Source organism: Elgaria multicarinata, chromosome 16 (genome assembly GCF_023053635.1).
Source record: "Elgaria multicarinata webbii isolate HBS135686 ecotype San Diego chromosome 16, rElgMul1.1.pri, whole genome shotgun sequence".
NCBI classification, from domain to species: Eukaryota; Metazoa; Chordata; class Lepidosauria; order Squamata; family Anguidae; genus Elgaria; species Elgaria multicarinata.
In genome coordinates this window covers 920091-935996 of record NC_086186.1, presented here as the reverse complement: position 1 = coordinate 935996, position 15906 = coordinate 920091, and the positions used below count along the sequence as shown (strand labels likewise).

Below are 15906 nucleotides of genomic sequence, written 5' to 3'. Positions count from 1 at the left end.
AGCTTAGGTTCTTTTGAAAGGAAACAATGGGAGTGTGCCATGGAGAGTGAGCTGCAAAGTCTGAGGGAGAATCAAGTTTTTTTAGAAGTTGACTTGCCTGCTGGGCAAAAGTTTTTGTCTTACAAATGGGTTTTCAAAAGCAAGCAACTAAGAAAAAGGACTCATCTTGTCGCCAAGTGATTCAGTCAGAGTAAGAAGGGACTTTAATGTCTATTTTTCTCTACTGTTAAATCAGAAGCTTTACTCTTTGTGCTTATTCTATGTAGCAAAAGAAAATCAGCCTGGAATGTCTAAAAGGAATCTTAAGGTATCTCGAACCTTAGAGCACTGGTTAAAATTTTTCTGCTGAGTCAGATGAGAATTTTTTTTGTGCTATTTTTATTCAAGTTAGATTGGCTGTGCTGAAGTTAGAAAAGCAGCGTTTGGATATTGATGTTTGGAAGTAAGCCAAAATCATGGACAATCCAAGAAGCAAGAGTTTGTGGCGAATTCCTGAAAGGCTAAGTATTGTGCTGGTGAGTGGTAGAAGTTATTTGACTGAACCAGCAAATAAAGGACTTTAAGGTCCCGGTGGTGAAGCCAGTAACTGTTAAAGTTTAAAACATATAGTCTACTGCGAGTCCCAAAACAATTTGGCTGACGTCTTTACCAAACCATTAGGAGCCATAAAACATTGGGAGATCTGTGAAACGATAGGTTTCAGGCAGGGCTGAAATGTGATTATTTGTACAAATGATTGTTGTCATGAAATATTGATAAAAAGCAAAAATGAAGGGGTGTTGAGATCCTGGAACAGGACTCAGATTTTTTCTTTTTACATATTTCTGGACTGATCTGCAAAACCCGGATAAAAGTCTTGAGTCAGCAAGAGACAATTACTGGAAAGGTCAAATTTGCAGATGTGCTTAATTGTATAATTGGACTGTGACATAGTGTGAAGTTTTCTATGAGTGCCAGTTATGTGTTGCATCAGTTGTACAGTAAAGTGTATATAAAGAGTGTTTGATATCTCTGTAACCAGCTTAAATAATCACTCTGTTCCTGTGAAGAACTGCTGTCTGATGTATTTCTATCTGATCATGTGTGAGTATTTTTGTACATTGTTTATGCCATAATGAACTGCCAGTAAAATATTTATTTTTGTAAACTACAAACCTAAATTCTCTGCCTTACAATTTATTGAGTCTTCTACTAGTTTCATAGTTAAGACCGTTGTTACTCTGCTATCACTGATAGTCCAGTGATAAAAACCCGTCAAAAATGTCAACCCAACTGTGCGGCCACTGTAAAGGAGCCAAACTCTGTGTTAGAGGTTATTAGAATAGGAATTGAGAATAAAACAGCCAGTATCTTACTGTCTTTATACAAATCTATGGTGTGACCACACATCATCATCATCATCATCATCATCATCATCATCATCATCATCATCATCATCATCATCATCATCATCTATTTCTTACCCACCTCTCCACTTAGAATACTGTGTGCAGTTCTGGTCACCACAACTAAAAAAAGATATTATAGGACTGGAAAAAGTGCAGAAAAGGAAAACTAAAACGATTAAGGGGCTGGAGCATCTCCCCTACGAGGGAAGGTTACAACATCTGGGATTGTTCAGCTTGGAATAAAAAAAGAAGGCTAAGGGAAGACCTGATAGAGATGCACAAAATCATGCCTGGTGTGAAGAATGGGGATAGGGAGGCATTTTTCTCCCTCTCTCAAAATACTAGAACCCAGAGGGGTCATCCCATGGAGCTGATTGGTGGGAGATTCAGGACAGATAAAAGCAAGTCCTTCTTCACACGGCACATAGTTAAACAATGGAACTCACTACCACAAGACGGTAGTTAGATAAATTCCTGGAGGAGAAAGCGACCAATGGTTACTAGTCCCGATGGCTATGAGCTACCTCCAGTATCTGAGGCAGTAAGCCTATATGCACCAGTTGCTGGGGGTCATGGGTAGGAGGGTGCTGTTGCACTGTGTCCTGCTTTGTTGGTCCCTGGTTGACAACTAGTTGGCTACTTTGAGCATCATCACATGGGAGAAATCGCATCTCCTTAGTGTTTGTCCTTCAGTAATTCTTCTTCTGCCGGGAGGGGAAAGAGGAAGTAAACAAAGGCTACGTGGCCCATTCAGGGGCCGGTTTAAGTGCCGCTTTTCCTGCACACAACAAGAGATTGCAGCACGTTCTGTTTTATTTTAAAAAGTCGGATTAAAAGGGGTCTATTTTGTGATGCAAAATCGAGCAGGAGGCGGGCAGGCGGTGGACGTTGTTGTCTAAAGGACGCCTGTAAGTGGGCAGTAGCGAGTGTGCGATAGAACACTTGTCTGATGGAGCTGCGTGTGAACAGGGGGCTGGACTAGATGGACCCTCGGTCTGATCCAGCATCAGGACTCTTCTTACGTTCTCACGAGGGCAGCCACTCCATTTTCTGTGGGGTGTCCAGCACCTGGAGTCCAATCTTGACGCCCCCCCCACCCGAGGCCAAAATGCAGACTAGCCTTGCAACTATGGCAGGGTGTCCTTCCTGGGGGAGCAGAGGCCAGGAGCAGTGGCAGGACCACCCAGAGCCCTGGACTCCTGGCTCCGTCTGGGTGGAGGGCCCGCAGCCTCCCCAAACGGAAGGCCTCTGTGACTCTTCCGTGTTGGATTTTCCAAGGTAAGGGGGGGGGGGGGGAGAAGGAAGATGCAGGGGAACACGGGGAGGCTATGGGTGACTGATATCGTCATCGCCTGGGAAACACCCCTCCCCATCAGAAGAATTCTGTGAAGGAGGCATTGAGACACGGTGGGATAAAGCCCTCATCTGGAAGCCCCCCCCCAACCACCCCATGCGCACTTTGCTCTTCATTCCTGCCGTCCATCACGGGGTATGTGGGGGTGTGGAATTGGGCCCTGAGTAAGGGGCTGACGGAAGGCTTCTTCCCTGGTCCTTGCAGCCGGTGAGGGGGGGGCTTTTCTCGGCTCCAGAGTTGCATCGCGAAGCTGCGAGCCTTGCCGACAGAAGGGGGGTTCCGGCCAAAGGAGGACGCGGTGAGCCGGGCAGTGCAGGACGGGCTCCAGCAGTTCAAGCAGTACACCGGGAAAGGCATGGCAGGCGCTTCCCTGAGCAGGGCTGCTGTGGAGGTGAGGCGGACACCTGGCCTCAGGTGTGGGGGGGGAGTGGAAGCGGGAGGGGAGGGAGCCCTCGGTGCCTGCGGCCCACCCTGTGCCTGGAGTGCCGGGGAACCACAGCCTGCGGCGACCAAAACCCGGTTCCAGCCAGCTGGTGGGAGCAGTGGCCTTGCTGATGCCATGCTGGCGCCTTGTGGATCTTCCCCAGAGGCGGCTGCTGCTGCTGGGGGTGGGGGCGCGTCTCTAGTCTCCTCACTGGGGGAGGGAGCAGCCGTTCTCTAGCGGCAGCTCTACCTTTGTGCCCTGCCAGCCGCAACATGGTTTGGGGGAACTGCCCGAATGCCGCTCCCCAGTCTCCCCTGCTCTGCCCCCTCCATCCAAGCCCCGGCTGAGAATGCTTAGATCTGCTCAGGACATTGGGGGAGCGGGGGAAGAAGCCAGTGGGTGTGCTGCACAGTGCCGGAGAGGCCTCCTCCTCAGAAATGGCCATAAAGCTTCTGGCACAAAATCATGCATGCGGGGGCCTCTGAATTCAGGCCTCAGAGAGGGAGCCCCATATCATCATCATCATCATCATCATCATCATCATCATCATCATCATCATCATCATCTCTGTTCTGCCCCATAGGCGAAGCTCTCTGGGAGGTGTACATTAGATTATGTAGCACTCTTACATAATCACTCTTACATTATTATATACGACAATGGAATCAGTTACCTGGGGAGGTGGTGGGCTCTCCCACACTAGAGGCTTTCAGCAGGCAGCTGTACGACCATCTGTCAGGGATGCTTTAGGGTGGATTCCTGCATGGAGCAGGGGGTTGAACTCAATGGCCTTGTAGGCCCCTTCCGGGCCTACAAGGCCATCGAGTCCAATGCAGTAATCCATCCTAAAGCATCCGTGACAGATGGTTGTTCAGCTGCCTCTTGAAGGCATCTGGGGTGGGAGAGCCCACCACCTCCCTAGGTAACTGGTTCCATTGTCGTACAGCTCTAACAGTCAGGACGTTTTTCCTGATGTCCAGCTGGAATCTGGCTTCCTGTCACTTGAGCCCGTTATTCCGTGTCCTGCACTCTGGGAGGATCGAGAAGAGATCCTGGCCCTCCTCTGTGTGACAACCTTTTAAGGATTTGAAGAGTGCTATCATGTCTCCCCTCAATCTTCTCTTCTCTAGGCTAAACATGCCCAGTTCTTTCAGTCTCTCTTCATAGGGCTTTGTTTCCAGACCCCTGATCATCCTGGTTGCCCTCCTCTGAACACGGGCAGGTGATCTAGGGGCAGGTGATCTAGGGGCAGGTGATCTAGGCGTGGTCTCCCCTAGCTTTCCCCGGTGTCGCTGGTGTCACCAGGGATGTTCCTTGGACCCCAAGGGAGAGTCAGCAGCAGTTCTGCTTGTTGCTTACATTTCCATCCATTCCTCCAAGAAGTACAGACTGTCTCCGTCTGCCCGCTCCCCAACATCCTTGGGAGGCGAGTCGGGGCCAAGAGAGACACGACTGGCCCTACGTCGCCCACGGAGCTCCTTGGCTGAGCAGGGCTGTGGTCCTGCCTCTGCCTGGCCCAAACGAGGGTGGGGCAGGGAGGCCGGGCAGGGAGCGGCTGCGTCTCCCTCGGAGCAGCTGAAATGTGCCTCTGCTTCCAGATCACGGTCCTGACCAGCCAGCTCAGCGCACAGATGGCCAAGCAGCTGGAGGCTGGGCTACAGGACACTGACCTGGTCAGCCTCCGGCAGTTGCAGCTGGTTGAGCTCACCAGGGGGGGAGTCCAGGAGCCCTCGGAGGAGGCCGAGTGGGCCAGCTGTGCCAGAGCGGGAGGCAGCGGCGGCAACGGTGAGTGTGGCCACCTGACCACAGGGCTGGGGCTGCCCAAGCACGGCTTCCCCGCCATTGGCCGGAGGTGGAAGGGGGCGCCAGCGGTCGCACCGGGCACTTCATAGAGCGCCAGAAGATCCATCCCGTGGGCCAAGGGCTTTCCGCCGTGTTGGCCATTGCTCGGTCACTCTGCAAAGGGTCCCTGCTGCGCCCAGTGGTCTTCTGGGCGCACGAGCCCCGCCTGGCGGCTACTTACTGGTGAAGTGGCCCAGAAATCAGTCTGTTTCTGTTCCCCACGGGGGAGAGGAGCATACATGACTGGTGCTCTTGTTGTTTTGGGGCATGGAGGAGGAGGAGGGGGAGGAAACCACTTACTAAGAGCCAGCCCACCTCACTGTGGAACAGAAAGGGCCAAACTGCACAAGGTGGCAGAGATCTGAGCATGGGACTGGGTTGGTGCTGGGGGGGGGGCACCCCCTTAGTGTTGCAAGGTCTTCCTTTGCCTGGAAGGAGCCACCTACATCCTGGGGCCTCCCCAGCGCTTGCCCCTCCCTCCCACCCAAGCAGCGCTGGCCCCCTGGCTCACCCCCACCCCCACCTCCCAGGTCTGACCAGTCCCCATCTACTGATGCTTCACTTGCCCAAGGTGTGGTGAATTATCACCACTCAGAGGAGGGTTTAATTAGGTGTGTTTGCTTGAAAAGGCATGCTTTGTAGCGTTTTCTAAATCTCTTTATCACTTCATTGCTACTTGTGTGTGAAAAAGCCAGGCCTGGGCTTCCAACAGGCCTCCTGCTGCCGCCTGCTGGGCGGAGGCACCCCTCGCCTGCTCGGCTGTGTGTTCACACTTTCCTTTGTGAGAGCAGCCCGAGTGCAGCCCTCGCAGAAGGGGAGGGGGCGCGTGTGTGCCTGCAGGCGTTTAGGCTTCCTCTGGGCTGCTCCAGCCTGGACAGATGGCGGCTCTTCATCCTGCGTAAGCCGGAGCCTTGGTCGCGCCTGGTGCCGATGCCTGTTGTCCCCTGTCTGGCCCCTCCCGCCGCTCAGCCTGGACTAAGCCCCCCACCCCCACCCCGCCCGTTATGGGGCTGTGAGTGCTGCTCGCTTGTTGCTAGCCAGGCAGGCTGCCCGCACCCTTTCTCAGGGACATGCAGTTTGGACTTTAATTTGGAAGAACTTAATTTCTGGAGACAGACAGATGTACCAATGGCAGAGTCTGAGGGTGTTGAAAGAATGCACATTTCCTCCTGGCAGGGTGACCTTCCAAGGGGAGCCCTCGGCCAAGAAATGGGGGCGGTGGGGGGGGGGAGGAACTGGCTTATCATGGCTCTCCCATGGGCCAGGAAGCCTCGGTCTGAGTGACAGGCATCTCGCGGGGAGTGGGCTGAGGCAGGCTGGCAGCCGGGTGCTACTTTGCAGGCTACGACTGGCACAGGGCGCATCCTTGGTCAGGACGCAGGGCTCCGTGGAAGGCGAGGGGAGCGTTCAGATTTCGAGGCGCATCCAACATGGGGTTTCTTGAGACAAGATAAACAGAAGTATAGCTGACACGTCTCTACTGCAGGAAATGACTTCTGCCACTGATTACAGGAGGACGGATTCAAGTTAAACCATCGGCAGCCTGGGCAGCCCTGTCAGAGAACAGGGGCTTCGTGGGGGGCAGCCCCCTTTGGGGGCCTTTGCAAGAGAGGTTTGGCGCTCCCTTGGGCTGAGCTGGATGCACCAGCAACTCCTGCCCAACTCTAGTGTAGCAGTGGGACCACCCAGAAAACATCTTGCTCCTCCAAGGAGCGTTCAGAAGCGTCTCTTCTACCACTGAGCGTTCAGAAGCGTCTCTTCTACCACTGAGCGTTCAGAAGCGTCTCTTCTACCACTGAGCGTTCAGAAGCGTCTCTTCTACCACTGAGGGGGCTGCAGCTGCTGCTGCTGCTGCTGTACGTGTATGCAAAAAACCCTGTGCCTGGTGTGGAGAATGCGGATCCTGACACATTATTCTCCCTCTCCCATAACTCTAGAACCCGGAGGGGGGTCATCATCCCATGAAGCTGATTGGTCGGAGATACAGGACAGATCAAAGGAAGGGCTTCTTCACACAGCGCAGAGTTAAATTATGGAACTCACTACCACAAGATGTACTGATGGCCACCCATTTGGATGGCTTTCAAAGGGGGGGTTGGATAAATCCCTGGAGGAGAAGGCTATCAATGGCTACTAGTCCTGATGGCTGTGAGCTACCTCCAGTATCTGAGGCAGTAAGCCTATATGCACCAGTAGGCCTATGTGCACCAGTTGCTGGGGAACATGGGTGGGAGGGTGCTGTTGCACTTGTGTCCTGCTTGTGGGGCGGCGGCTTTACCATGAAGTGGTCGGCAGCAGACGCAGCAGGCAGTGGAGGAGGGGAAGAGCAGCACTGCCCCCCCGAAGAGTCCGCTGTGGCAGCCGCCCGCTCGCTCGCTCGCTCGCTTGCTTGCAGACATCCCGCCTCACCGCGCCTCCTGACCCTGCCAGCCAGGTCAGCCGACTCCCTTTCCCAGCGTGGGCACGCGTGCCTCTTCATTGCCAGCGCGCTGCCTCCCAAGGTCTTTCTGCCTTCAGGAGCTGCGCTGGAGGGCTGCCCAGGGGCTGCAAGACTCCTGAAGGCTGGAAGGCCTTACAGGCAGCGCCCTGGCGACATGGGCACACATGCCCACACTAGGGAAAGCAAGCTGCCTAGCGGCGGCCAGGCACACCAATCACGTGTGGGAGAAGGCGGGGGGCGGGGATTGCAGGACTGGGGTGGGTGGGAGAGGGGAGCAGTGGGTTCCTGCTTCAGGCAGCGACCAGCCTTGGGCTAGGCCTGCTGCTTGTGGGTCCCTGGTCCACAGCTGATCGGCCACTTTGTGAACAGAGTGCTGGACTGGATGGACTCTGGGCCTGATCCAGCACCCAGCAGGGCTCTTCGGATGTTTTCATGGTGCTGCAAGGGAGGCCTCTCTCTCTGAAGGGACCTGCCATGATATCCTGGCTGTGGGTTTGGGGAGCACCTTTGGGCAGAAGGGAGGCAGCCTGACCAGCAGAAGGAAGGCAGTCTGACCAGGGCTCTCCTTCCCTTGCAGAGAGCACCGCCGCCGCCGCCATCCTGGGCACAGACATTGACCTCCAGACCGTGGAGGATGACGTGGTGGCCTTGGAGATGTTCTTCAAAGCCTGGTTCCATGACCAGGGCACCAATCAAGAGCACCTCCACCTCCTCCTGCCCTCTGGAGCCATCGCCCGTCCTGGTGCACCCGGGAACATCCAGGATAATTTGCCTTCCTGTTTGCTCTCAGCTGCTGCTGCTGCCGCCACCATTTCACACCCAGGGCAGGCAACAGGTGCAGCCTTGAAGGGAGGGAGGAAGCTCCGTTCCCTGGCCGTGCCTGCTGGAGAAGGACAAAGAAGGCTGGTCTATCTGTCTGCCTTGTCTGTCCCTCTCTTGCAGGGTGTGTGTGTGTGTGTCCTTTTTCTGGCACCCTGCAACCCCCTGGCTGTGACATCTGTTGTCTCTGCTGTGTGCCCTAAGATTTCTCCTTTGTACAGTGAGAGGCTGTTCTGCTCTGAAAGTGGCTCCCATGACTGTGTGGCTGCTTGCTGTTTCCCCCAGCTGCTGCCGTGTACTCTGGCACATTGTTCGGGACGGTGGGTGGGTGGGTGGCTTCTGCTGTTTGAGTGACTTGGGAACAGGCCAGCAGGACACGGCTCTAAGAGCTGCCTGCCAGTCGCAGGGAGTCGTGATCCAGAGTGAGTGAACGGGAGCAGCAACCAGATTCCATGAGGTGGGACAGGGGCAGCCCTGGTGGCAGAGGCAGGCTGTCAAGGTAGCTCGGAGTTCAGTAGCCAGGCAAGTTGAGCAACAGGGAAAGGCAGCCAAAGCAGCTGGCCCCTCCCTCCAGCCCTCATCTGACTTGCTTAGCTTTCATAGAAGAATAGCTCTGAAAGTTGGAAGCCAGTGGAGAGATGGGGGGGGGGGGAGCTCTGCTATCCAGTATTGGAGGAAGTGTCCCATGTGCAAACTGTCTTCCTGCTGGACAGAATTCTTGGATGTTCATTGCTCAGGCCAATGAAATCCTGGCCCTCAAGAGACATATTTGTTCCCTTGAATCATAGAATCATAGAATAGCAGAGTTGGAAGGGGCCTACAAGGCCATCGAGTCCAACCCCCTGCTCAATGCAGGAATCCACCCTAAAGCATCCCTGACAGATGGTTGTCCAGCTGCCTCTTGAAGGCCTCTAGAGTGGGAGAGCCCACAACCTCCCTAGGTAACTGATTCCACCGTCGCACTGCTCTAACAGTTAGGAAGTTTTTCCTGATGTCCAGCCGGAATCTGGCTTCCTTTAACTTGAGCCCGTTATTCCATGTCCTGAACTCTGGGAGGATTGAGAAGAGATCCTGGTCCTCCTCTGTGTGACAACCTTTTAAGTATTTGAAGAGTGCTATCATGTCTCCCCTCAATCTTCTCTTCTCCAGGCTAAACATGCCCAGTTCTTTCAGTCTCTCTTCATAGGGCTTTGTTTCTAGACCTCTGATCATCCTGGTTGCCCTCTTCTGAAGCTAAGGTTGCTGAGAGGCAGAGATGTGGGAGGACCTTTGGGGCATCCCAAACCTAAGGTGACGGCTCCCCTACAGTCACAGTGAACGGGGCTCTTGGAGAAGGAAGGCATCGCTCCAAGGAAGAAGGGAAATGACCCCTTGGAAGGGACCCTTTGCTTCGGGGGTTAACAGGTGCCTTCTTGCGCCAAGGATGGGATGTCCCCAGGCGTAGGTGTGGGCGATTCAGTCATTAGAGCCGCCTTCCCCCACCTGGTGCCCTCCAGTTGTGTTTTGGACTTCAACTCCCATCAGCACCAAACAGCATGGGCAATGGTCAGGAATGCTGGGAGTTGTTGTCCAAAACATCTGGAGGGCACCCAGTTGTTGAAAGCTGCATTAGACATGGGCACCTGGGTTTGTGACAGGTGTGGAAGTCCGCAGGATGCAATGCCCGCCTGGTGCGAAGGGTCTGGATTTCGTGCATCATCCAGATAACTTGGTAGATGATGCTGGGGTCGAGTCACTGATGATGCTGAAGCATGTCGGCACCGCTGCCATGAGGAAGAGCGATTATAAGGGCTTGGAAGCCAAATATAGGTTGAACTTCAGGAACTCCAGGATGGCTTTCTCTGAACTGCTACCCGGCTCACACGCAGGGTCAGCTAGACAGGTGAAGCTGAGAAGTCTCAATGCATGGATGAGATGAAAGTGCAGGGAGGAGGGGTTCAGGTCTGTTAGGCACTTGGTCCATTATGGGATAAGCTCGTCCTGTACAGGAGAGATGGGCTCCACCTGAATCAGAAAGGGACCAGACTGCTGGTGTTTAACATCAGAAAGGTGGCAGAGCAGCTTTTAAACTGAGCCCTACTTGGGAATCATAGAATAGTAGAGTTGGAAGGGGCCTACAAGGCCATCGAGTCCAACCCCCTGCTCAGTGCAGGAATCCACCTTAAAGCATCCCTGTCAGATGGCTGCCCAGGTGCCTCTTGAATGCCTGTAGTGTGGGAGAGCCCACCACCTCCCTAGATAACTGGTTCCATTGTCATACTGCTCTAACAGTCAGGAAGTTTTTCCTGATGTCCAGCCAGAATCTGGCTTCCTGTAATTTGAGCCCACAAAAGCCGACAAGAGCCAGGAAGCATCGGCTTCTGATGGAATCATCTGAATGAAAATGTTTCTGAGTGCCTGGATGTTGTGCCCAGGCTGGTGGTGCACATGGGCACACTTAATTTCACGTCAGACTGCTGGCCTCTGTCTAGACCGGTGCTGCCTGTTCTGACTGGCACTGGGGGCCCATCCCTGCCAGAGGTTCTGCTGCTGCTGCTCAGCCCAAGTGGCGGCCCCTCCCAATGCCAACAACTTTGCTGTGGCAGCACTGCAGTAAGGAGGTGCCTCTGCCCCCATGTGCACTCAAATGCGGTAGCAGGTGATGCTTGTGGCCTCGGCCATAGGCTGCTCTACCACCCAGAGCGCTCCTTTCGGAGCTGCCAGGACCCTCACGTCCAGTCTTCTCCCCCACCCTGCCCCGCCCCGCCCCGCCTGCCTCCCTGCAGTGTGTGTAAAATGCGATGTCCAGGAGAGGCTACTCAGCCCTGCTCTGCTACCTGCAGCCTGCAGCGATGGCACAGCAAGAGTGGGCGATGCCAGCGGTCCCTTCTGGATGGCCCCTGGCCAAGTCCGGGCCCCTCGCAAGCTCAGAGTCCTCAGGTACCTGGCTGGGAAGGAGCCGGTGCCCTGGCATAAGCAAGGGCCTTGCAGCCCTCACGCGTGAGGGGAAGGAGTGCTGGGAGTTCGCGGAGGACCCTGGTCTACCTACAGGCCGGGTCTGCTCTGCTGCACTTCCCCAGTGTGCCTGGGACGAGTTATGTGTTCCTAAGGGAAGGGGGGCGTTGTGGCTGATGACTGCCCCAAAGCCACATCGGCTGACCTGGAAGTCATGTTACGCACCCAAGCTATGAGAAGAGGCACTCCATCCATGCCTAGAGGTATGCTTCTCTTTACACTTGCGCCTCGTGTTCCAAGTTAAACTGGACTTCAAAACAAGTACTACTGGCTCTGGCACGGCTTGTCCCCACGGAGCGCTCCTTGATGGCTCTGCAGCCTCCTGGAGGGAGGCCTCGGGTGGGACGCTGCAGAGCACGGCGGCTCCAGGCCCCGTGTTGTTCCAGGCGTCCATGTAGGGCCGGGGCGAGGCTGCAGGTGGGCTGCGGATGACCCCAGGCCAACCCCAGAGAAGGCAGGGCAACAATTCCAAAGGATCCAGACAGAAGCCCAGCGCTGCCGAGAGCAGAGGCAGCTGAGAGCAGTGTTGTCGCCTCCTCCTCCGTGACCCCTTCCCCCCAAGCTCAGCCCCACAGGAGGTCTCTGCAGAGTGGCTGACAGACAGAACACAGCTTCCCCTTGGGACGTCCAGCCGGGGCCAGGAAGGGGGACGTGTGTGGCAGAAGTAGCCACCCTGGCAGTGATCCTGCCGCCCGCTGCCTTGCCTTTAGCCTGCCAGGATCAGCGGTTTCTCATCCTCAAGTTACAGGCTGCCATGTGTGGGGGCAGGGCGTAGATTTGATTCACCCCCCCCCCCCAAATCTTCCTGCTCCCCCCTCTAATTTCTCCCGGTTTGGGTATGGAAGCGTTCACTCCAAGGCCCCTCCTTACAGCCCCATGAATACTATAGTCATCCTGGGGGCAGCAGGGGCAGCCCCCCTCCTATTTTAGCAGCAGCAGCAGCCTGTCCCCCCTCTGCCCCATGCAAACCAGAGTTGCAGCCCCCTCGGTACACTGGGGGTGGGATGGCACGGAGCCGTCCCCCCACCCTAGCTGGCAGGAGTTGCTGTTGCAGGGCTCTGAAGGCTGGCGGGCTGTGCGAGTCGGTGCTTTTCGGGCTCCCGCTGGTTGTCAGGCCCACAAGCTGCTGGCAGCTGAACTGGGATGAACTGGAGGCCAACCAGCAGACTTTCCAAGCCCTCTGCCATTGCCTGGTGGTGAGTCTGGGGGCAGGAGAGGCTGCAGCAGGCCACCGGAGCAGAGCGGCTTTAGGGCAACTGGCGCTGCAAGGGGGCAGCCCCACAGCAATCGCACTGGGGCCCTGCAGCACAGAGCGAGCCATCCGCAAGACCGGGCTGCTCCCTCGGGGCTGGGGGGTGGGGTGGCCCGTGCCGCGGATGCCCGTCCTCATGGGCTGAGCCGCCCTGGCCCCAGCTCTGTGAGGAAGGCTGGTGCTGAGCCACCCTGGCCCTGCCTTCCCAAAGCACTTTGCCCCCTCCAGGCAGGACAATCCCACACTCGGCCTGGTTGGGGGAACCAGGCAGGGCCTCAGCACACCAGGACGGCTCCGGCACGGGGCACCACAGGCCCAAGTCACCCAGCGCGGTCTCCCTCCTCTTTCAGAAACGGGAGTTGCTGCTTCTCACCCAGTATGAGCCCCACGGGGGGGGGGGGGGCAGGTGGCCCCAGCTGGGGCTCCTGGGCCACCACCTACCAGGTCCTCCTGCCCTTGGGCTCCGGCTCGCTGCTGCTCCGCTCCGTGGCAGCCCGAGAGCTCCTCCTGCCGTGCAGCGTCCCTCTGCCTCCTGCTGACCCTGCAGCCGCCACTCTCAGCGAAATGGAGGCAAGTGGAAGACAGCCAAAGGCCAGCTGCACGCTCTGGCCCAGGCCAGGCCAGGCCATTGGGCCCCGGTGGCTTAAAGGCCAGCCTGCTCTCTCCAACAAGGAGACGCCTCAAGAGAACAGGGCCAGGCCTGCAGGGCTCCTCTCCAGTCCCCTGCTGGAGCCTCCCTCTCCCAGGACACCTTGGCCTGGAATGGATGGGCAACTCCAGGCCCCCAGACGTCTCGGCTTGCAACCCCCAGCAGCCTCGGTGAGGAATGATGGGAGTGGTTGGCTGAGACGCCTGGAAGGCTGCACGTGCCCATCACAAGGGGCAGCAGTGTAACGTGAGGGTGGGTTTAAACCTCGAGTCACGTGAGGCCGCGTTGAAAGCCATAAATGCCCTGGAGCTGGATTGGGGCTCCAAGACCCGCTTAGTCCAGCGGTGTGTCCCCAGCATGTCCAGCCGGGTGCCCCTGCCGGAAGCCCTTCCCCATGCAGGACGTGAGCACAGGGCTCCTGCGTCTCCCCGCCCCCCCCGTCCTCCATGCACTTGGCTTCCCCCCCACCCCCACGCCTTGGTGGATGATGTGCTGTGCGTTGCCGGACTCCCCTCTGTCTCCTGCAATCAGCCCAGGTTGCAGGATGAGGCTCGCTCGCTCGCCCTCCCCTGCACGGCAAGCAGCGCTCCTCTGAAGCCCAGGGTGGGGGTGGGGGTGCAGTTTGTGCTTACAGAGAGGAGACGGAGAGCTCTCAGGGTGGGACAAAAATCACCCCCCCTTGCTTGCTCTCTAGGGCATCCTTGACAGTTTGGATGTGGAACTGGCCTACAACCCCCTGAGTGCCACAACTCACCTCTACCGAGCCCTGAGGAGCAGCCTGATCCGACCCGTTGCCTCCCAGCCTCAGCGGCCGGCAGAACGGCCCTCGCCTCGCCAGGTACGGGAGCCTCGAAGCAGCCCAGCAGCAGCCACGGGACAGAGGCCGCTTTGGGGAGGGAAGAGCGGGGGGGGGGGAAGCAGCTCTGTGGGACCGGCTGCCAGTGCGAATGGCGACCTCCGGGTTGGGGCAGGGTGAATGGCCCCTGCAACGCTTCCCCCAGGGTAACGGCATCTTTTTCTGCCCACAGCAAGGCAGCCGTTCGCACCCAAGCAAGGCCCGGGCCACCGTGGCCCCCCTCCGCATGGCTCTCCCCACGGCTAGGCTCGGGGCCCCTCTTTTCTCCAGCGAGGAGGATGAGTTCCTGGAATCCACGTAGTAGCCCCCTGGGTCCGTATGAGTCATTGAACCCCCCCCCCCGAGGGCACCGAGTGCTGGGCCCAAAGCCAAAGCCCCCCACCTACTTGGAGGCAAGAGGAGCTCGAGGTACAGGAAGGCCCTCCTCACTACTCCCCAGCCTCAGAGGGGCTCAGCCCTGTTCAAAGGCGCAACCCCCCCAATTCCTTGGACAGAGCTCCTCCTCTCCCTCTCCCCCACCCAAAAGCTCCCCAGCAGTGGAGGACTGCCTCTCCCAGGAGGTCCCTACATGCCAGCCAGCACCCCCCACCTGTTCCCAGCCCCTTTCCTCCCCTGCCCCACAGCTGCATTCCAAGAGAAACATGCCTCTGTCCTTCTGCAGGGAGCCCCAACACTCGCGGGGGCAAGGACCAGGCTGGCATCGGGCTCCAAGAGGAAGAAGGAGCCGTGGCCGAAAGCTTTTCCCTCTGATCGAACCAGCCGTCTTCCCCCTTTCGGCAACTCAGAGCAACGCCCCCCCCCACCCGGTGTGGCAATTCCACTACACTTTGGGCTTCCTCCTGTCAGCCGTGGGCCTCTTCCGGCCTCTGTTCAGCCCCGCCCCACCTCCTGCGTCAATAAACCTCTTTTGGCAGCTCTGAGCCCGACTGAGACCCGGCCTCCTTCTGCTCTTCCCCATTCCAGGCCCTTCTGCACCCTCCACCCCCCCCACTGTTGCATCTCTCAAGCCCCCCTCCCCCATGCTGTAGAAGGGGGAAGCAGTTCTGGACCAGCCCCCACGTCCTCTTGCAGCAGCCCACAGAGGAGGAAGTAGCACATCAATGGGGGGGGGGGCACGGCTGTAGTTCTGCACGCCCTCGCCTGCACCTCCAGCTCAAGCTCAATTTCATCTGCATGCTGCCCTGAGATCCCAATAGCGTAATAGATAACACAACTTAGTCTGGGGGGAGCGGGGGCTGGGCCTCATCATGCTCGGGACCAGCAGAAGGAAACCCTGTGGGCAGGAGCCCCTCGCTCGCTCCCCCTGAGGCCAGGCAGAGCCCTGGCTGCCAGCACTGGTGGTGGGGCCTCCCCTGGCTAGACCGGCCCTGTCCGCCATGGAGCTTGGCTTTTAAGGAGTGCTTTGAAGTGCAGGCTGGCTAGAAGACCCTCCTCCTCTTCCTCCTCCTCCTCCGCCACCACCTTCCTGGCCAGGCCCTGCTCGGCCCAGCTGCCTCTCCCTCGGGCCACTTCCATGCCCAGGGGAGAGGGTGGCCAGCCAGACACTCAAGAGAAGCCGCCCTCTGCTTGGAAGGGGAAATGGCTCAGACCCAGGCTGAGGAGGCTCAGGGCTGAGCACAGGTAAGAGCTGTGGCAGCCCCACTTCAGCTGCCGCCCCTGTCACAGACGACAGGAGCTTTGCTCCACAAGCCTGTTGCTTTCCCACACTCGGGACCCCAAAGAAACAGGTGGGGCGCAACCAGGGACCGTTTACTCAGCTGGCAGGAAGGGGGGTGTTTTACGAGACTTCAAAAAGCACGGAAGGAAGGAAGGAAGGAAGGAAGGAAGGAAGGAAGGAAGGAGATCTTGCATCAGGATTCTCCAGGGACAACAGCCCGGGGGGTTGGGG

General features: G+C 57.2%; 1 protein-coding gene across 1 annotated transcript in view; it reads left to right on the top strand.

Annotated features, from left to right (window-relative positions):
- LOC134409715 (meiosis 1 arrest protein-like) overlaps positions 1–14319 on the top strand; it is a 46796-nt gene extending 32477 nt beyond the window's left edge. The window contains exons 4-12 of the mRNA XM_063142604.1: positions 2955–3133; positions 4765–4892; positions 7994–8184; positions 10182–10208; positions 11033–11186; positions 12316–12621; positions 12864–13083; positions 13857–14000; positions 14191–14319. Coding sequence (XP_062998674.1) covers positions 2955–3133; positions 4765–4892; positions 7994–8184; positions 10182–10208; positions 11033–11186; positions 12316–12621; positions 12864–13083; positions 13857–14000; positions 14191–14319 — 1478 coding nt within the window. The remainder of the gene's footprint in view (positions 1–2954; positions 3134–4764; positions 4893–7993; positions 8185–10181; positions 10209–11032; positions 11187–12315; positions 12622–12863; positions 13084–13856; positions 14001–14190) is intronic.
- Positions 14320–15906: the final 1587 nt, after the last annotated feature.